At 29.0% G+C, this 20,904-nt stretch overlaps 4 protein-coding genes and 1 pseudogene across 18 annotated transcripts; all 5 read left to right on the forward strand.

The window, feature by feature from the left end:
• The first annotated feature begins 7 nt into the window (after positions 1–7).
• LOC139807866 (uncharacterized) lies at positions 8–4,592 on the forward strand. Of its 3 annotated transcripts, none has more exons than XM_071769332.1 (9): positions 11–555; positions 1,016–1,135; positions 1,229–1,346; positions 2,143–2,353; positions 2,546–2,707; positions 2,821–2,911; positions 3,322–3,458; positions 3,966–4,098; positions 4,182–4,592. In XM_071769332.1, exons 1-9 carry the CDS (start codon positions 412–414, stop codon positions 4,233–4,235), a joined length of 1,170 nt encoding a protein of 389 aa, XP_071625433.1. In that variant the 5' UTR covers positions 11–411; the 3' UTR covers positions 4,236–4,592. The 3 variants fall into 3 exon arrangements, with proteins under 3 accessions (XP_071625434.1, XP_071625433.1, XP_071625432.1); XM_071769331.1 differs by having other exon boundaries at positions 12–555; positions 2,092–2,353; positions 4,182–4,585; XM_071769333.1 differs by lacking the exon at positions 4,182–4,592 and having other exon boundaries at positions 8–555; positions 2,092–2,353; positions 3,322–3,485; positions 3,966–4,094.
• Positions 4,593–4,700: 108 nt separating this feature from the next.
• On the forward strand, positions 4,701–9,432 carry LOC139807869 (odorant receptor 63a-like; annotated as a pseudogene).
• Positions 9,433–9,800: 368 nt separating this feature from the next.
• On the forward strand, positions 9,801–13,454 carry LOC139807870 (odorant receptor 9a-like). Of its 4 annotated transcripts, none has more exons than XM_071769341.1 (9): positions 9,801–10,046; positions 10,314–10,433; positions 10,551–10,668; positions 10,900–11,161; positions 11,334–11,486; positions 11,579–11,669; positions 12,601–12,737; positions 13,054–13,186; positions 13,287–13,454. In XM_071769341.1, exons 1-9 carry the CDS (start codon positions 9,903–9,905, stop codon positions 13,311–13,313), a joined length of 1,185 nt encoding a protein of 394 aa, XP_071625442.1. In that variant the 5' UTR covers positions 9,801–9,902; the 3' UTR covers positions 13,314–13,454. The 4 variants fall into 4 exon arrangements, with proteins under 4 accessions (XP_071625442.1, XP_071625441.1, XP_071625440.1 ...); XM_071769340.1 differs by having other exon boundaries at positions 13,341–13,454; XM_071769339.1 differs by having other exon boundaries at positions 9,808–10,046; positions 13,310–13,454.
• Positions 13,455–13,791: 337 nt separating this feature from the next.
• LOC139807871 (odorant receptor 10a-like) lies at positions 13,792–17,125 on the forward strand. Of its 8 annotated transcripts, none has more exons than XM_071769345.1 (9): positions 13,792–14,193; positions 14,492–14,611; positions 14,722–14,839; positions 15,098–15,359; positions 15,524–15,676; positions 15,799–15,889; positions 16,323–16,459; positions 16,819–16,885; positions 16,982–17,125. In XM_071769345.1, exons 1-9 carry the CDS (start codon positions 14,050–14,052, stop codon positions 17,033–17,035), a joined length of 1,146 nt encoding a protein of 381 aa, XP_071625446.1. In that variant the 5' UTR covers positions 13,792–14,049; the 3' UTR covers positions 17,036–17,125. The 8 variants fall into 8 exon arrangements, with proteins under 8 accessions (XP_071625446.1, XP_071625448.1, XP_071625447.1 ...); XM_071769344.1 differs by having other exon boundaries at positions 13,887–14,193; positions 16,753–16,885; positions 17,013–17,125; XM_071769343.1 differs by having other exon boundaries at positions 13,979–14,193; positions 16,753–16,885.
• Positions 17,126–17,653: 528 nt separating this feature from the next.
• On the forward strand, positions 17,654–20,824 carry LOC139807873 (odorant receptor Or2-like). Of its 3 annotated transcripts, XM_071769354.1 has the most exons (10): positions 17,675–17,766; positions 18,000–18,035; positions 18,125–18,244; positions 18,358–18,475; positions 18,907–19,168; positions 19,366–19,515; positions 19,613–19,703; positions 19,965–20,101; positions 20,450–20,582; positions 20,671–20,824. In XM_071769354.1, the coding sequence occupies exons 3-10, from the start codon at positions 18,161–18,163 to the stop codon at positions 20,722–20,724; spliced, it is 1,029 nt and encodes a 342-aa protein (XP_071625455.1). In that variant the 5' UTR covers positions 17,675–17,766; positions 18,000–18,035; positions 18,125–18,160; the 3' UTR covers positions 20,725–20,824. The 3 variants fall into 3 exon arrangements, with proteins under 3 accessions (XP_071625453.1, XP_071625454.1, XP_071625455.1); XM_071769352.1 differs by lacking the exon at positions 18,000–18,035 and having other exon boundaries at positions 17,654–17,834; XM_071769353.1 differs by lacking the exon at positions 18,000–18,035 and having other exon boundaries at positions 17,654–17,834; positions 18,967–19,168.
• Positions 20,825–20,904: the final 80 nt, after the last annotated feature.

The raw sequence follows: 20,904 nt of genomic DNA on the forward strand, positions 1-20,904 counted from the left end.
TTACCCCATTTCCTGTTTGTAAAGATGAACTCAATTCTGTGCGTGCAGTCGAAGTACTTAAAACTAACAGTAAAATATTCTACCAAACAGAAGAAAGATACATGAATAAGACAGGAAACCAGCACACGCGCCTATATTATTATTATAGTCTCCGTCAACTTCTTGTTGTATCATGTAATAGCACTGCTATCACATACCACTCTACAAAGTGATCAATAAACGTTATCTCACGGATGAAGAAAGTGGCGGTTTAGACCCGCTCTGCCATCAGCGAATTGATGGACAGTGACGATTCCGGACATACTATAATTTCATGTTATTTCTACCGCGACTTTTACACTGAGGAATCAATGGCATGAGTGCCACGGTTCATTCTTTTGTTAGTCTTTGGACATTCAGGTACGAATAATCATGTTAGAGAATTTTCTACGAGAGTACAATATCAACCGGATATTGTTGACGACCATAGGTCTCTGGCCGTATCAGGATAAACTCGTGAGAAATTTATTATGGACTTTCTGCTTTTTGCTCGCAATAAGTCATTATCCATTCGAGGTAATGTGCATTCATCGATACATTTCATTGAGACAACAAATATTTCTAATCAGCGTTGAAAAATTGTTATAACGCTAATTATTATTTTTTATCGTGCAATATATATAAATATATATAATATAAATAAACAAATGTAATATTACACGTGTCGTGTACATGTGTGTTTGTAAGACATAAATTCTAGATTTAGATTTCAAGTATGTAGAGGCGTTAAGTTTCATATTTGTATATAACAATATAATGATATTATATCATATATGTAGAAGGTATGTTCCGGGACTGCGTTAAGTTTCCATTTTAATCGTGCCGTATGACTGAATTTTTTCCATACCAGTCCTAATGCCAAATGTCCTATACCGAATGTATAATAAAATCCCCGAATATACGCTCATATAATATATATATTATATATATATATATATATATAAATTTATGAATAATGACTCCATGTTATATACAGATATTACTATTCTACGATCATCCGGATGATGCGCAATTAATTTTTGAAGGTGGTTATCAAATTCTAGTCTTGACTGATTTTATCATAAGACATTTAAAAGATGTTTTGAACCGTGACAAGGTATATTTTACAAATTGCGTTTGGTTTTATATAGATATGTTATATCTATGTAATACATGTGTTAAATCGTTCTTTCATATTTATTACAATCAGATGCGATGGTTGTACGAAGCCATGGACAAACATTGGAATATATTTACGGATGATATAGAAATACGAATCATGAAAGAATATTCTACGTTATCGCGAACAATTGTGAAATTTTTTACAAGTGAGTACATATTGCTATGAATAAAGGATTAATATCATATGCTGATTGATTAATGTAATATGTATAAAACATTTTACGATTTAAGAATAAAGTCAATTGGGAGAATCTTTGCTACTAGAAATTAACGTATTATAAAAGCAAAATAAAATTTAGTAGAATTTAATATAGAATTTAATAAAATTTGAAAAAATTCTTATTGAGGACGTTCTCCGGTCCTTATACTAGAGAAAATTGATTTTCTTAGGATTTTTTTGAAACTGTGAATATACGTTAATTTAGGTGTGCTTTATGCGTGATATAAATTTCAGTACCTCTTTCGGGGTAAAAAAATAAAGATACTGAGCCTCAAAGTTAAAAAAAAATAATTTTTTTTAGTTTTGGCATTTTTTCCTTATAGAACTCGACGAGAGGAGCAACTTTGGTCCTCTTGCCCAACCTCGTATCTCTTACCGTTTGGCCTGGAAAACCTTTTCATTAGTAAAAGTTGAAACTTTGAGGCTCAGTACCTTGATTTTTTATCCCGGAAGAGGTACTGAAATTTATACCACGCATAAAACACACCTAAATTAACGTATATTCACAGTTTCAAGAAAATCCTAAGAAAATCGATTTTCTCTAGTATAAGGACCGAAGAACATACTTAAGTACAGATTCGTTTAGACGAACTAAACGGTGATAACTTGAAAACTGCCTTATAAATTATTTTATTGAAAGAATAAAACATCCGTCTTTCATAATATTACAGTGTATGCTTTTGCTTTATTATTGGCGATTATAATAATACCATTAACACCAGTATTCCTAGACATAATAATTCCACTTAATGAATCACGTCCGCGATTCTTTGCGATGGAAATCGAATTCAGGGTGAATAAAGATGATTACTTTCTACCAATTTTTTTTTATACTTCTGCTTTAATTGTGGCGAATACACTCATCATGTTAGGCGTTGATACAATGCATATTGCATGCACTGCTCATGCATGTGGTTTATTTGCGGCTGTCAGGTAAGCAGATAAAGTATGAAGATAACACGCGCATAATGTATGTAATAATAATAATATTATTATTATTTAAACAAGATTCTAATTTTATGTATATTTTCCGTAAATGCATCATATATATAATATACATATATGCCACGTGCTATATGTTTTCTATTTGAATTCCACAAAACTATAGTAAAATTTATTTCGCAGTAAGAAAATCGAAAATATAATGTTAAAAGTGGACGACAATAACAATGATATTGGGGACAATAAGTCTAGTATAAATGAGAAATTTGATTTGTGTGTATCAAGCGAAGAAATGATATACTGGAAATACGTAACATGTTTAAAAAAACATCAGCTTGCTATAAAGTAAGCAATTTTGGTAAAATTGTTAATTTGTCTTTTATATTCTAATATCTATTGATATAATGTTACAGCTTATGCTCAAAAGTTAATTTGCTAACATTATTTCTATTCCCTAGATTTGTTGATGTATTAAATTCATCGCATCAAGGATATGCATTGATTCAATTAATAATACTTATTCTAATCGTGAATCTAATTGGACTTCGAGTAAGTGTTATAATTGCATATATAACATGTAATATACTCTCTTCTAATATAAAATATAAATTTACAATCATATGTAAAATAATAAAAACTATAATATAGTTGGATTTCTATATTTCCTGTTCATTTGAGATCGACTTGTTTTTGGTTAATTAAATTTCTATTTATATGTACAGTCGCCGCCAATGATTCCTTTCCTGAGGTATTCTTATGTTCCCCCCTTATCCAAGGAAAGGAATTATTGACGGCGACTGTACAATTTTTTCAACGCAATTTATTGAAATGTCTAATAAATCTTAATATACAAAATGTTATTATTAATATTTTCATACTACAAGATTAAGATTTTCTATTTTTAAAATATTGTAATTATATATTACGAATAGTTATGCAATACTTTTAATCTCTTATAGATCGTAAATGTATTAGATAAATTGGAAGCAGTGATAAAGCTTGTGATTATATTCGTGGGATGTATTGGTAGTGTATTGATCACATGTTACTGCGGTCAGAGAATAATGGATGAAAGTCAGAACATATTCCATGGAGCGTAATAACTATTTTATACTATACACAAGTATTGGAGCTTATGCAGCTTTTTTCAAACAGAATTATGTAGCAATAATTTTTTCTATAAGCATGGCATAAGATCTCTTAAACGTAAACGTTAATTTAACCACTGCCATTTAAAACATTTTGATAAAAAACATAATTTAAAAATTTGATTAATATAAAAGCAACGAATAATTTAAGTACTTTATAATCTTGTAATTTTTAATTAAGTAATCTTAAGTAATCTTAAAAATTCTTTTGTAATAAATTTTTTTCACACACATCTGTCATATTATACGTAATGACAATCGCGTCTGGAAAAATTGTATTAATTTTCCCCTTCAGCATAATATCTCCTAAAGAAATAATAAATTCTTTTCAAGTATCTATCATGTTACACGTACTAACAATCGCATCTTGAAAAAATTGTTTCAATTTTCCACTTGTGAGAATAATTTCCCTTAAAAATTTAACTTGAAGTTAATTATTCAATTTACGATTGCAGATATGCTGCAGAATGGTACAAGTTCTCACCTAGACTAAAATCTTTATTGATAATAACTCTTTACAGAAGTAGTACACCATGCGAATTAAAGGCAGGCAATATGATTCCGTTATCCATCGCGACTTATGCAACGGTAATTAAAATACAGTAAAGTCACTTTTTTATTACAATGTTATGTATATTAATCTCCAATATAATTTATCCATTCATTTTAAGGTGTTACGAATGTCTATGTCTTACTACACGGCGTTATTATCAATGCAAGAATGATTATTGAGTGTTCAATTAGTTTTTCAACGATACATCTTTCTTTTGTCTCAATGACAAGAAATTAGTAGTAAAGAGATTTGTAGTGCTATATTTATTCAATAATGCAATTATAAGGTTTATCCGAATAGATATTTCTTATGCGATTTTCATTAAACACAGTATTCTGTTATTCAGTAGTTGTATTATGAATTAAACTATTATAAAAAGCTAGTTTATTTATGCTATGTGCTTTTCTTCATTAATTTTATCGGTCAATTATTGAGTTTCCTTATTCCTTAAATATTTAAAATGATATTGATTTTTTATATTTGATATTATATTTTTCATGTTAATATCATTACTTTTCTTAGCTTTGTGAATCTTTAAAATTGATCTTTGCTTTCTGTATATATGTTCTCTTACTTTCTCTATTCTTATGGTATATTATAATTCAACTGTAAGCTTGTTTTTCTTTCCTTACCCCATTTCCTGTTTGTAAAGGTAAACTCAATTCTATGCGTGCAGTCGAAGTACTTAAAACTAACAGTAAAATATTCTATCAAACAGAAGAAAGATACATGAATAAGACAGGAAACCAGCACACGCGCTTACATTATTATTATAGTCACCGTCAATTTCGTGTTGTATCATGTAATAGCACTGCTATCACATGCCACTCTACAAAGTGATCAATAAACGTTATCTCATAGATGAAGAAAGTGGCGGTTTAGACACGCTCTGCCATCAGTGACGATTCCGGACATACTATAATTTCGTGTTATTTCTGCCGCGACTTTTACACTGAGGAGTCAATGGCATGAGCGCCACGCTTCATTCTGTTGTTAGTCTTTGGACATTCAGGTACGAATAATCATGTTAGAAAATTTTCTACGAGAGTACAATATCAACCGGATATTGTTGTCGATCACAGGTCTCTGGCCGTATCAGGATAAACTCGTGAGAAGTTTATTATGGACATTCTGCTTTTTGCTCGAAATAAGTTATTATCCATTCGAGGTAATGCGTGCATTCATCGATACATTACATTATGACAACAAATATTTCTAATCAGCGTTGAAAAATTGTTATAACGCTAATTATTATTTTTTATCGTACAATATATATAAATATATAATGTAAATAAATAAATGTATAATAATATTGTACGTGTCGTGTGTACATGTGTGTTTTTAAGACATAAATTATAGGTTTCAATGTAATATATATTTTATATAACAATTAACGATTAATCAGAGAAAGGCGTTAAGTTTCCATTTTAATCGCATTTGTATAATAATTAATGTATATATATATATATATATATATATATATATATATATAAATTTATGAATAATGACTCCATGTTATATACAGATATTACTATTCTACGATCATCCGGACGATGCGCAATTGATTTTTGAAGGTGGTTATCAAACTTTAATCTTAACTGCTTTTGTCATGAGACATTTAAAAGATGTTTTGAACCACGACAAGGTATATTTTAAAAATTGCGTTAGTTTTTATATAGATGTACATGTTATATCTATATAATACATGTGTTAAATCGTTCTTTCATATTTATTGTAATCAGATGCGATGGATGTACGAAGCCATGGACAACCATTGGAATATATTTACGGATGATATAGAAATACAAATCATGAAAGAATATTCTATGTTATCGCAAACATTTGTGAAATTTTATACAAGTGAGTATATATTGCTATGAATGGAGCATTAATATCATATGCTAATGATTGATGAATGTAATATGTATCTATAAAAAATTTCATGATTTAAGAATAAAGTCAATTGGGAGAATTTTTGCTACCAGAAATTAACGTATTATGAAAGCATAATAAAATTTAGTAGAATTTAATATAGAATTTAATAAAATTTGAAAAAATTCTTATTAAGTACAGATTCGTTTAGACGAACTAAATTGTGATAATTTGAAAAAACTGCTAAATTAATATTCTTGAAAGAATAAAACATCTGTCTTTTATAATATTACAGTGCTATTTTTTTCTATATTATTGGTGCTTATGATAATGCCATTAACACCAGTATTCCTAGACATAATAGTTCCACTTAATGAATCACGTCCGCGATTTTTTGCGATGGAAATCGAATTCAGGGTGAATAAAGATGATTACTTTCTACCAATTTTTTTTTATACTTCTGCTGTAATTGTGGCGGGTGCATTCATCGCGTTAGGCGTCGATGCAATGCATATTGCATGCACTGCTCATGCATGTGGAGTTTATTTGCGGCTGTCAGGTAAGCAGAGTAGTTGTTTGAAATAACACGCGCATAATGTATGTAATAATAATAATATTATTATTATTTTAAACAAGATTCTAATTTATGTATATTTTCCCGCAAATGTATTATGTATATATATAATATATAGAGGAAAGTCCCCTATTATGAGTAGCTCCTAATATGCGACAGCGAGGTTTCTGCTAATAGCCCTATCTGTATTTCCACCATGATTTATTGCCTTTGGGTAAAACCTATTTAGTGAAAAATTCATTGTTTGATCGTGCGTTTAGTCGTTGCAGAGAAAGAAATTGTGAAATTGGATGTTGTCAAGTGTCATGGATAAGTCTTTAAACCTTGTTTTATTATATAATTATAAATATTTGGCAATAAGTTCTGCATGCAGCGATAGAGTAAGGTCGTATTAATAGGAAAATACGGGATATGTTGATCGCGAAACCGCAAGGCGTGGTGCTCGTAACATGATACTCAGGGTACTCCTGGGTTGCTGGAGTATGAAAGTTATTGTATAGTAATAAAGAAGAGAAAATACTATATTAACGTTAACGGAAGGTTTATACGACGTTATAAGACTGTGCTGATCTTGATTTGAGAGGGAAAGGTGGAAGGGGAAGATTAGGTACAATATTGAGTATAAGTGGGTTTACGATTGTTGCAAATATGCTTCTCCATTACATTTGTCTTTCAAAAACTTTAAATAAAGTTTTTTAATTGCAATATCATGTATTTTGCACTTTATTAGCGATTTCCCGGGGTCTCTCATATTAGGAGCACACTTTTGCGATTTTGCCGAAAGCTTATTTTTCACATTTTTCTAATTTTCAGCAAAGTTAGTATTTAAATTAAATTTTACATTTCAGCATCTTAAAGCTTATTAAATTCCCTTCAAAATGACCTACTATATTTTTCAATTCTGCCCATAGACTTTTGGCAATCACACAAAATAGATATGGTATCTCATAATCGGGTACTTTCCTCTATATATATGCTACATGCTATATGTATATGTTTTCTATTTGAATTCCACAAAAGTATAGTAAAATTTATTTCGCAGTAAGAAAATCGAAAATGTAATGTTAAAAGTGGACGACAATAACAATGATATTAGGGAAAATAAGTTTAGTATAAATAAAAATTTTGATTTGTGTGTATCAAGCGAAGAAATAATATACCAGGAATACATAAGATGTTTAAAAAAACATCAACTTGCTATAGAGTAAGTAACTTTTGACAAATCATCGTCTTTTTCATGACATTAATATAATATTTCTACTTATACTCAATGTGTTAATATTCTATAGATTTGTGGACATATTAAATTCCTCATATCAAGGATGTGCATTAGCTATATTGATATTATTTATTGGAATTTTGTGTCTGGTTGGACTTCGAGTATGTATTATAATTGTATACCTACATATGACATGACTTTCTCCTCTAAGAATATAAATATACAATCATACAAAATAATAAAAATTGTAAAATAGCTGGATTTCCATGTCTAACTTAAATTCTTTTATAAAAAATTTATAAATATGTAATTTTTTTATCGCAAATAAAAGCTGTAAACTCTTTTCATACAAAAATCTTATTTTTACGCAATGTAAAATTAGTGTTTTTTTTATTTTAAGTAAAAATATAATTATATATTACAAATACGTAATACTTTTAATCTGTTATAGATCATTTATGTATTAGATCAATTGGGAACATTGATAAAATTTGTCCTTGTATTTACATCAACATTGTTTTCTCTGATGATCACATGTTACTCCGGCCAGAGAATAATGGATGAAAGTCAGAATATATTCTATGCAGTGTAATAATTATTTTACATCTTAACATACATATTATATAGAGTTTATAAAGTTTTTCTTTAAACAGAATTATATAAAGCAATAAGTTTTTCTACAGGCACAGGGCACAGCATAAGATCTTTTAAATGTAAATTTTAATTTAAGTTTCATTCATGATATATAATTAAAATATTAAGTTTTAATATAAAACGTAATTAAAAAATTCGATTAATATGTTATAAATAACTTAAGTACTTTAAATCTTAGAAATTATTTTTTAATAAATTTTTATATGTCTACCATATTATACATACTTGCATCTTGTAAAAATATATACATTTTCCACTTGAGCATATTTTTTTAAAAATAACTTAAAGTCAATTATTGAATTTATGATTGCAGATATGCTACAGAATGGTACAAGTTCTCACCTAGACTAAAATCATTATTGAGAATAACTCTATACAGAAGTAATGTACCGTGCGGATTAAAGGCAGGCAATATGATTCCGTTATCCATCGCGACTTATGCAAAAGTAATTAAAATATTGTAAAGTTATTTCTTTATGACAGTGTTATACACTCTACCGGCAGGAATGCCTAGACATAATACATATACATATACATGTACATATATGTCATATACATATCAAAATGTCCAGGCATTCCTGCCGATCAATGTACATTAATCTGTAATATAATTTATTCATTCATTTTAAGGTAGTACGAATGTCTATGTCTTACCTCACAGCGTTATTATCAATACAAGACTGATTACTGAGTGTTCAATTAGTTCTTCACCGATCTTCGTTTCGTCTCAATGCCAATAAACTATTAAAGAGGTTTAAGATATTGTTTACTTACTTAATAAGTTATAGTTGTATTCAATCAGCAATTCCTTACGCTGTTTCGCTTTTCGCTAAGTACACTTTTCGCCTAACATAACATTTCGTTATTCAGTTAGTTGTGTTAAATTAATCTATTATAAACTCAATTTGCTTATGCTATTTTTCTGTATTAATTTCATCGATCAATTATCATTTAAATATTACAATATTTTAATATTATATTTATGTTAATATCATATTTAATATCATTATTTTTGTAAAAAATCTTTGAATATAATCTTTGCTTTCTGTATATCTTGCAAGTTTCTTTATTCCTTTGGATTATTATAGTTCGACTCAGTTTGTTATTCTTAAAATATCTCACCGTTTCCTATTTTCCTGCAAGATACTCTTGCAAGCAAACAGGAGACAGACATAAATAAGAGATGAAACCAGCACACGCGCCTACATTATTATTATAGTCACCCGTCAATTTCCTATTGTATCACGCAATCGAATAACATTATAACATGTCATACTGTAATATGTCGTGTCACTCTGCAAAAGGGTCTAATAAACAATATTTCAAAGATAAAGAAAGCGATGGTTTAGTGTTAAATACACTCTGACATTCGCAAATTGATGAATTGACAGTGACGATCGCGGACATTCTACAATTTTGTGTTATTCGCACCAAGACTTGTACGCTGAGAAATCAATAACATACGTAGCACAAGCGTCATTCTGTTGTCGTCTTTCAATGGGGAACCAGGACGAATAATCATGCTAGAGAATTTTCTGCGAGAGTACAATGTCAACCGGGTATTTTTGTCGCCCATAGGCCTTTGGCCGTTTCAAAGAAAATCCGTGAGAAATTGTTTGCGAACTTTCTTCTTTCTGCTCGAAATAAGTTACCTTCCCTTCGAGGTAATGCGCGCACGGACCAACATATTTTAAATCGAAGAAATACACATTTATGTTTATAATTTTAAATCCTATTTTTTATTGTATGACACATGTATACTGTATCGTCGACAAGTCTTACATATGTGTTCTATCATAAAAAGTGTATAACGTAACATATTTGATATAATAATTAATGACTGATTAAACGTACACACAAGAGTAACATAGTTCTCATTTAATTAATCGTGTATAACTATAATATTTTACGGATGACGATCCAACGTGCAGATAATGTTGTTGTACGATCATTGGGACAATCCACAAATGGTTTTTGATGCCAGCTACCAACTTGTGATGTCGATCTCTTTCGCTGGGCGGCAACTGAATGAGTTTTGGAATCACGATAAAGCAAGTTTTTACAACTATAACGCGTTACATTTGCTTTTCTTTTTTACTTACGTTTACTGCGGTAAAACTATTTTCAGACCTAACATGTTAAACCGTTTCCATGTTTGTTGCAATCAGTTGCGATGGTTGTACCAAGCTATTGACGAGCATTGGAACATATTTACGAACGATATGGAAGTTCGAGTCATGAAAGATTATTCCATGCTGTCACGAAAATTTACGAAATATTACTCGAGTAAGTACACGTTACATTGCAACGATGATGTTAAATGTAGTGCCACATGACAGAATAGAGTAATATAATTAAAATTTTTATCCAAGAAAAAAGGCGTTTGATTAGTAAAGTATTTCAAACGTTTAATAACGTTTAATAACAGATTGTCTAAAGAGAAACCAAATAATTATGTGTGTATAAATACTTTAGATTAAATATTATTAAAAGCACTTCTTTTTCGGGATATTGTAGCGTTAATGTTTAGCATAATGTCAATATTGACATTGATACCATTAACACCAATATTGCTAGACATCGTGATGCCTCTTAACGAATCACGTTCTCGATTTCTTGCAATCGAAGTCAGTTACAGGCTGAATAAAGATGATTATTTTCTACCAATTTATTGTTATACTGCTTTTACAATTGCGGTGGGTGTAAACGTCGTGATGGGCGTTGATGCAATGCACCTCGCATGCACCGCTCATGCATGTAGTTTATTTGCCGCTATCAGGTACATCCATTGCAGATATGATTATAATTAAAATGCATGTAAGGTATACATAATATATAATATAATACTAATATTGTTATATATATATATATATGTATATACATATTTCGTGTATTTCTTATATATACTTACACATATTTTATTGAACTTTTGCGAGGTATCATATTTACAGTAAACAGGTTGAGAATATAATTTCGAACGCGAATAATAAAAATAAAATTAGCGTACGTGGACACGGTACAAATATGGAACTTGATCTATTAAATGAGGAAATAATTTACCGGGAATACATAATATGTTTAAAGAAACATCAACTTGCTATAGAGTAAGCAGATCTTGTTAAATTACTTTTTAACTCTCTATCTAAAATGTCCCTCCGCCCTCTTTCTCTCTCTTTCTATATAATTTCTATTTTAGGTTTGTTAATACATTGGAGTCATCATATCAAGGGCTTTCACTACTTTTGTTAGCTTTGCTTATTGGAACTATAAGTTTAATTGCAGTTCGAGTACGTATTAGAAATCATTCACATAAAATGTCATGAAATATAAATGTCTCACAAAATCATACAAAAGAACCAAAATTAAAATATAATCGACTTTTAGGTATATTAAGTTATCTAAGCCAAATTATCAAAACACAAAAAAAATTTATATGGAATTAATTTGCTAATTATTTACAAAATTTTTTGCTTTTAAAAGTTTTAATTTTTTTGCTCCAGCTATTAAAAACGAAGGACTGGATAGCTTAAGATTAAGCTGCCACGCCATTATAAAAAACAGCATATACATAAGTCAAAGCAAAAAATTAATAATACCAAAATTATTTGCTACTTTTTTGTTATTTTTTGCTCACATTATTAAAAATTTACGAAGGACTGGATAGCTTAAGATTAAGCTATCCAGTCCTTCGTAACTTTTTAATAGCTAAAGCAAAAAAATTACTTTTGAAAGCAAAAAATAACAAAATAATTAGAAAATTAATTCCATATAAAATTTTTTGTGTTCTGATAATTTGGCTTGAGCTTAATATACATTCGACTTTTCCCCTTTTCTATCTTCTATATCGAGTTAATTTCTTTATATGTGACTTCCTTTTTCAAACTTATATATAGATTCTAACAATTCACGTTTTAATTTTGTCAATAAAACTAAGCTGACTAAGTTCTGATGGGTAAAAAATATATATGTCAAATTTGTACACAAAAATGTTGATTAAAATAAAATAAAAATTTGTTCAATATTGATAAAAGTAGAAAATTGTAATTAATTATATCTTTGATATTAAACTATGTATTTTTAAATTTATACGTCTTAAATTTAATTTTCTACGTATTAAATAGAATTATAAATTTTTGTCTTATTGTTAGTAAAATTTTATTATCGCGAATAGAAATATAACTATGTTTTCGATAATGTAATACTTTTAATTTGTTATAGATCATTTATGTGTTAAATCAAGTGGGGGAAGTGATAAAATTCACGTTTATATTCACAGCATGTCTGGTGACTTTGATGATTGTATGTTACTCTGGTCAAAGAATAATGGACGAAAGTCAGAGTATATTCCATGGAGCGTAATAATTATTTTTTACCTTAACGTGCATTGACGATTATAAAAATTCTTTTAAACAAAATTAACAATAATTTAGCTATAAGCACTTGTCAGATATATTGAACAAAAAATTCAATTGAATTTTGACTTAAAATACTTTCAATAGAACATAATTAAAAAATACAATTAACGCACAAAATATTAATGTGTAATACTTTAAAATGTGTAATACTTTTGCAACTACTTTAATTTTGACAAATTATCTTTTAATAAATGTTATTTAAAAAATTCAATTAAAGTTTGTTATTGATTTATGAGTTATTGATTTATGATTACAGATATGCTGCAGAATGGTACAAATTCTCGCCTAGATTAAAAACTTTGTTGATAATAACTCTATACAGAAGTAATGTTCCGTGTGGGTTGAAGGCGGGTAATATGTTTCCATTATCTATCGCAACCTATGCAGGGGTAAGTAAAATGTGCACAGCTGTTCAGCTTCTTATACTAATGTTATGTATATATATATATATATATATATATATATATATATATATATATAACAATTTAGGCTTCTTTCGTATTCTGTTTAAGGTAATACGAATTGCCATGTCATATTTTACAGCGTTTACATCATTCAAAGAGTGATTACTGAATTTTCAACTAACTCGTCACCGATATGTTTTTGTATGTTTGGCATACTGTGATCTCAACGTCAATAAATTGTATTTCAATGATATATCTGCCTTCGGTAATCTTGAAACTTAATGTCATCTGCACATTTCCATTTATTATTTTCTCTATTTCTTTGAATTATTATATTTATTATATTTAAACTTCGGTATTTATGATATCTAAACTTATTCTATTTCACTTTATTTCATCAACTATACTTCCAAAGATATATTCGGCTCTATTCAAACAGATAAAGTACTTAAAACCGACTGAAAAACGTTTAGCAAAGAAGAGTTTCCAATGCAGTCGGAAACCAAGCACGTGTCTACACTACTATTATCGTTACCTTCAATTATCTTGTTACACTGTATACTGTACTATAATATGTCCATACTATATTTATGTTATAACTTATAACGTGTCGCACTAGAAAGATGTCTAATATAGAAAATACTTTTGAAGAAGGTGAAAGTGATGGTTTAGTATCGGTAGATAGACATACACTACCATTAAAGAAATGAAACTTTGACACTGGCAAAATTACTGAAATCGCATAATATATACAGCATTTCTTGTGCCGCAATTTGTATGTTCCAAAATTGAGAGCATACTCGGCACATGTCATTTCTTTTTAGTACGTCGGAGAGTAAATATTAGTCATGCTAGAAAATTTTGTGCGAGAGTACAACATAAACCGAATACTTTTATCGATCTCAGGTCTCTGGCCATTTCAAAGTAAGCATGTGAGAAATTCGTTACGAACTATCTACTTGCTACTGGAAATAACTTATTATCCGTTTGAGGTAATGCGCCTTGATCAATACATTTCGGTTTGAGAAAATACGTATGTAGTGTTCATAATATTACGTATATCATAATGTGATCATTTATCTGATTTATCATAAAGCAAATATAAGTATATAATATTGCCGCGCACAAACGTTATCAGAGACATATTATAAATAATGTCTGAATGTAACATACATATCTGACGCAATATTTAGTGACGATTAATTAAATAAGTAAAACAATTTTTACGATCGATATTATAGTTATATATTTGTAACAAACTTAAATATAATAATTCAACGTTATACGCAGATGTTCTTGCTGTATGATCATTGGGGCAATCCACAAATGATTTTTGATGCCGGCTATCAATTTATTTTCACGACTTCTTTTACTGCAAGGGCATTGCATAGTATTTGGAATCAGAACAGAGTAAATTTGCAGAACTGAACACTGTCGTATTTCTCTTAACTATTATTATCTTAGAAAAACTATTTTATGTGTAATATATGTTAAATCGTTTCCATGTTTGTTATTGTCAGTTACAACAGTTGTGCATAGCCATTGATAAACATTGGGACGTATTTACGGACGATGTGGAAGTTCGAGTTATGAAAGATTATTCTTTGTTGTCACGAAGGTTTACGAAACTTTTCGTAGGTAAGCATATTATATTGCTGTAATATGGAGTATAGTGTCGATGAATAAAATAATGTAACTGAGACTTTTATGATATAAATCGTGCATGACTATAAACAGTGTTATGATATTCGCTACGTCGATGTTAATACAAACTATGCAAGAAAAATGGAATTAAACAAAATTTTCATTAAAAACAGATTTTCTAAAGAGTGTCACTCTAAGATACTCTAGGTTGATATTATTGAATAAATACACATCTCTTTCGGGACATTACAGTGCTAATGATTCTTATACTAATGATATTGGTAGCAGTACCATTAACACCAATATTGCTAGACATTGTGATGCCTTTTAATGAGTCACGTTCGCGATCCTTCGCGGTCGAAGTTGAATTCAGAGTGAATAAAGACGATTACTTTTTACCAATTTTTTGTTATACTACTGCTGTAATTCTAGCAGGTGTAAACATTACGATGGGCGTCGATTGTATGCATATCGCGTGCGCCGCTCATGCGTGTAGTTTATTTGCCGCTATCAGGTAGATTCATTACAGATATGATGATAATTTAAGTGCATATCACATAAGTATTTTAAGACACTAATTTCAAATACCTACATTTTCTGTACGTGTTTCGATATATGTATAATATACATCACACATATTTGTAACTTTTACGAGATATCGTAAATTCATATTTACAGTAAGCAAATTGAGAATATAATTTCTAAAGCGAATAATAACAATAAACCCAGCAAATGTGGATATCATGTAAATATGGAACTTAATCCATTAAATGAGAAAATAATATATCGAGAATATATAATATGTCTAAAGAAACATCAACTTGCGATAGAGTAAGCAGCACTTGTTCAATTGTTTCTTATATAAATATCTTTGTATATGTAAAATATTCCTCTATGTGTATGTATTTTTAATATAATATTACTGCTTATATAACTTGCTAACGTAATTCCAGGTTTGTTAATATATTGGAGTCATCTTTTCAAGATCTTTCATTACTTTTATTACTATTGCTTCTTGCAAATATAAGTCTGGTTGGAATCCGAGTAAGCATTAGAAATTATTCCTATAAAATATCGTTAGTATAAATATGCATACAAGATATTCGAAACTGTTATATAATCGAATTTTCCCTCTTTTTATTCCTTAAGGTTGAATTAGTATTTTTGTACACAACTTTTTCTTATTGAGTCTCATATTCATATTCTAACGATTTATATTCTACCACCCTTGATGATAAACTAAATTGATTATGTCCTGATGGATAAAAAATACAAAATCAAGTTTGTACAAAAGAAATAAAATTCTGCATTTTTTTCAATACTGATAGAGGCAAACAATTGTAATTAGATCGATTTTTATCATCGATCTTAAATCTATCTCAATAACATATATATCTATATAACGTAAAATTTTTTATCTTAAATAAAATTATAATTATTATACGGATAATTACGTAATACTTTTTATTTGTTATAGATTCTTAATGTGTTAGATCAAATGCAGCAACTGCTAAAATTCATGCTTCTATTTACAGCGTTGCTATTTGATTTATTGATTGTGTGCTATTCCGGTCAGAGATTAATGGACGAAAGTCAGAACATATTTTATCGAGCGTAATAATTATTTTATACCTTATTATATATTATATATTATATAGCGATTTTAAAGCTATTTTTTTTACACAAAAGTAATAATTTAGCTATAAGCATTCATAAGATCTATTGAACAATTTAATACAATGAATACTTTGACTTAAACTACAACATACTTTTAATACAACACAATTAAAAAATGTAATTAACATACACAATACTTGTAATTTAACTACTTTCATTATTGCAAATTATTTTTTAATACATTTTTTTCGAAAATTTAATTAAAAGCAGTTGCTGGCATATGTTTACAGATATGCTGCAGAATGGTACAAATTCTCGCCCAGAATAAAATCTTTATTGATGATAACTCTTTACAGAAGCAATACTCCGTGTGGACTGAAGGCAGGAAAGATGATTCCGTTATGTATCGCGACCTATGCGGCGGTAAGTAGAATGCGCAAAGTTGTGAAACTACTTTTTACAAGAATATTACATATGCATGTACAAAGCAAGTCATACCTTTTGTGTATTCGATTTAAGGTTGTACGAATGGCTATGTCTTACTTTGCAGCGTTCAAGTCATTCCAAGAGTGATTGCCGAATTTTTAATTAACTGTTCACCATACAATTTTATATGTATAATACATTCTGATCTGAATGTCAATAAATTGTATTTCGATGATATATTTAGTTTCGGAAAAATTTTACCATCTGCTTTTCTATTCTTCTACAATTTTTTCTGCTTCTTTAGATTATTATATTTGATCTTTGAACTTATTTTTTATTTCGTTTTATTTCATCATTTTCTACTTTCAAAGATACTCGACAAAGATATTCGAACAGTTGAACTATTTAAAGTCGACTGGAAATTTCAGAGAAGAATAATTTTCAATACGGTCGGAAAACGGGAAATCATCATGCGTCTACATTGTCATTCTCAATTATTCCGTAATGTAGTGTGCTATACTATATATGTCTATATGACACTTATGTTACCATATAACGTGTCAAGCCAGAAAGATGTCTAACAGAAGACACATTTGAAGATAGTGAAAGTAATGATTTAGTATCGATAGAGATAGACGTACTCTGCCATTAGAAAAATGAGACACTGACACGGGCAAAATTACTGACTGATATTGCATGACATATACAGTATTTCTTGTGCCGCAACTTGCATGTTCAGAAATCGATAGCATACTCGGCACGTATCATTTCCTTCTAGTACGTCGGAGAGTAAACATTAGTCATGCTAGCGAATTTTCAGCGAGAGTACAATATGAATCGAGTGTTTTTATCAACTACAGGTCTCTGGCCCTTTCAAAGTAAGCATGTGAGAAATTCGTTACGGACGTTCTGCTTGCTATTGGAAATAAGTTACTACCCGTTTGAGGTAATGCGTATCCGTCGATACGTAGGGTGTATATTTCAATTTGAAAAAAATGTACTATTAGCGTTCATAATGTTCCGTCATTCAAAATATTATTATTTAATCGTAAAGCACATACATATAATATAATATTGTCACAAATGTTAATTGTAAAATAATATGTCTCAGTGTAACACACACATTCATCTGATGCAATAATTAACGGTCAGTTAATAACAATATCGTATTTCCGTACGATCGATCTTCTAACGATATACATATTTGTAACATACTTAATTTTATGTTATACGCAGATACTACTGCTGTATGATCATTGGGGTGATCCAGGAATGGTTTTTGAAGCCTTGTATCAATTCATTTTATTGACCGCTTTTATTGTAAGAGCGTTGCATGATATTTGGAATCGCGACAAAGTAAATTTGCAAAACTGTATCATACTGTCATTATTTTTTTTTTCAGCTATAATTATCTTAGTAAAATTTTATATGTTTATATGTTATATCGTTTTTATGTTTGTTTTAATCAGTTGCAACGATTGTACACAGCCATTGATGAACATTGGGACATATTTACAAATGATACGGAAGTTTGCGTTTTGAAAAATTATTCTTCGCTGTCGCGAAAGTTTACAAAGTATTACGCGAGTGAGTACGTACATATTGCAATGGTAATATTCTTAAAGCATATAATTCTATGCTGACAGAAGAGAATAATCATCATCATCATCATCATATACTTTATGAGTAGCTGTCATCGTATATTTTGACACTTGTGTGTAATGTTAAAACCAAATAACGCGCGCGAAGCGCGCATCTGTGATGTCTAGTATAATTAAAAATTTTATGAGCTAGTAAATTGCAAATGAGTTGTGCAGATATTTCCTACTGAAATTCAACAAATTCAACATTAAAATTATAAAGAAATTTAATACAATTTTCGCTAACGGCAGATTTATTATAGACGTGCCAAATGGTGATAATTATAGGCTCTGATAATCATATTATTACTCTAATAATATAAATCTATATTATTAAAGAAACAATCTTACTTTCATTATATATACATAATATTACAGCAATAATATATTTGATGTGTTCGGTATCTCTAACAGTACCGTTAACACCGTTGCTCCTAGATATTGTAATACCACTTAATGAATCACGTCCGCGATTTTTCCTAATGGAAGTTGAATTCAGAGTGGATAAAAAAGATTACTTTGTACCAATTTTTTGTTACACCACCACTGTAATCATGGTAGGTATGACCATCATGGTGGGTGTTGATGCGATGCATGTCATATGCACTGCTCACGCATGCAGTTTATTTGCGGCTATCAGGTAAAATACATTGCAACTATAATGATAATTTTAATGCGCAAAATGAATATATACAATAGCAATATTATTATTATTATAATTACTGTAAGACTGTGTGTAAATTTTATTTGTATTTTCTGTTCGTAACATAATACATATGTTATGTATTTATAATTTATTTAGCTTTTGTGTTATACAATAAAGTTTACGTTTCACAGTAAGCAAGTTAAAAATATATTTTCAAAAGTGAATAACGGCAAGATCGGTGAATGTGGATATCGCGCGAATATGGAGCTTGATTCGTCAAGCGAGGAAATAATATATCGAGAATATATAATATGTTTGAAGAAACATCAACTTGCTATAGAGTAAGAGTTTCTCTATAAATTAAGTGCATGTTATTAAAATATCATATTGTTGCCTGTATGCAAAAAGTTGCATACTAACATCATTTTTATTCCACAGGTTTGTAAAAACATTGGAATTGTCATACCAAGAACTTTCGTTACTTTTGTTATTATTGATTATTGCAACGTTCAGTTTAGTTGGAGTACGGGTAAGCATAAAAAAATTATTCATCTACTAAGATATCTTGCCAACAAAAAATATAAATACAATTATATAAAATAAATGTTACAAAAACTGATAATTATTACATAATTACATAAAATCTACTTGATTTTAGTGTGCTCTAAGATTAATATTTTTTTACATCAAAGAAATATAATTGCTTAAAATTAAAAAATTAAATTATATTTCAGATAATTATACATATAATACTTTTCATGCAAGAATTGTCGATTAATTATATTTGTAGATCATACATGTATTACACCAATTGAAAGAATTGATGAAATTCGCATTTATAATCGTCGGAGTATTGGTGACTCTGATGATTGTGTGTTATTCAAGTCAGAGATTAATGGATGAAAGTCAGAATATATTCTATCAAGCGTAATAATGATTTTGTCTTAATACATGTAATAGACATAGTTTTTTTTTTAATAGGACCATAGCTTTGTATTATCATTCATAAGATAATCATTCATAAGATCTCTTAAACATGAAATTTTATTCAAATTTATTTAAAACTTTTAATGACACTTATACAAATGTTACTAATTTAGAAATCATTAATAATAGAAATCATTAATAAATTCTTGTAAATTATTTTGTGTAATACATTGTATCATATACCATTTTTAATATACTCATGTTGCAACAAATAAGTTTCATTATTTATTTAAACGTAACCTTCCTTGGAAAGGTAATAAAAATCAATAATTAATTCTACGTTTACAGATACGCGGCAGAATGGTACCATTTCTCACCTAGACTAAAATCTTTGTTGATGATAACTCTTTACAGAACTAATACGCCATGCGTATTAAAAGCAGGTAATGTGATTCCGTTATCCATCGCTACCTATACGGCGGTAAGTAAATTGCGCAAAGCTGTACAAAGCGCATCATCTTTCTTATAATAGTATCGTGTATAAAATAATTAATTTAAATTCTTTTAAGGTAATACGAGTGGCCATATCCTACTTCACAGCGTTTTTATCACTCCAAGAATGATTATTTTCTAGTTCTTCACTAATTTATCTTTTTTTAATATCAATGTTAATAAATTGTAATAAAGAGATTTATGTTATATTTATCCCATAATATAAAATGATATCGTCCTCTTATTCAATCCTTTTTATTCTTTTTTAAAATTTCTTAAAACTTAATGTTATATTTTTTTACTCAGTAACG

The sequence above is a fragment of the Temnothorax longispinosus genome, chromosome 2, assembly GCF_030848805.1.
Source record: "Temnothorax longispinosus isolate EJ_2023e chromosome 2, Tlon_JGU_v1, whole genome shotgun sequence".
Classification (NCBI taxonomy): domain Eukaryota; kingdom Metazoa; phylum Arthropoda; class Insecta; order Hymenoptera; family Formicidae; genus Temnothorax; species Temnothorax longispinosus.

What these genes read in the sequence shown, in the direction of transcription:
- LOC139807870 (XM_071769339.1), top strand. Translation starts at nt 9,903, where the DNA reads ATGCTAGAGAATTTTCTGCGAGAGTACAATGTCAACCGGGTATTTTTG. An exon ending in AGTTTTGGAATCACGATAAA is followed by an intron (nt 10,434 to 10,550) that starts GCAAGTTTTTAC and finishes TGTTGCAATCAG; the next exon opens with TTGCGATGGTTGTACCAAGC. An exon ending in AAACATCAACTTGCTATAGA is followed by an intron (nt 11,487 to 11,578) that starts GTAAGCAGATCT and finishes TTTCTATTTTAG; the next exon opens with GTTTGTTAATACATTGGAGT.
- LOC139807866 (XM_071769331.1), top strand. Translation starts at nt 412, where the DNA reads ATGTTAGAGAATTTTCTACGAGAGTACAATATCAACCGGATATTGTTG. An exon ending in TAAGTCATTATCCATTCGAG is followed by an intron (nt 556 to 1,015) that starts GTAATGTGCATT and finishes TGTTATATACAG; the next exon opens with ATATTACTATTCTACGATCA. An exon ending in AAACATCAGCTTGCTATAAA is followed by an intron (nt 2,708 to 2,820) that starts GTAAGCAATTTT and finishes TCTATTCCCTAG; the next exon opens with ATTTGTTGATGTATTAAATT.
- LOC139807873 (XM_071769352.1), top strand. Translation starts at nt 17,691, where the DNA reads ATGCTAGCGAATTTTCAGCGAGAGTACAATATGAATCGAGTGTTTTTA. An exon ending in ATATTTGGAATCGCGACAAA is followed by an intron (nt 18,245 to 18,357) that starts GTAAATTTGCAA and finishes TGTTTTAATCAG; the next exon opens with TTGCAACGATTGTACACAGC. An exon ending in CCATCGCTACCTATACGGCG is followed by an intron (nt 20,583 to 20,670) that starts GTAAGTAAATTG and finishes AATTCTTTTAAG; the next exon opens with GTAATACGAGTGGCCATATC.
- LOC139807871 (XM_071769343.1), top strand. Translation starts at nt 14,050, where the DNA reads ATGCTAGAAAATTTTGTGCGAGAGTACAACATAAACCGAATACTTTTA. An exon ending in GTATTTGGAATCAGAACAGA is followed by an intron (nt 14,612 to 14,721) that starts GTAAATTTGCAG and finishes TGTTATTGTCAG; the next exon opens with TTACAACAGTTGTGCATAGC. An exon ending in TAAGTCTGGTTGGAATCCGA is followed by an intron (nt 15,890 to 16,322) that starts GTAAGCATTAGA and finishes TATTTGTTATAG; the next exon opens with ATTCTTAATGTGTTAGATCA.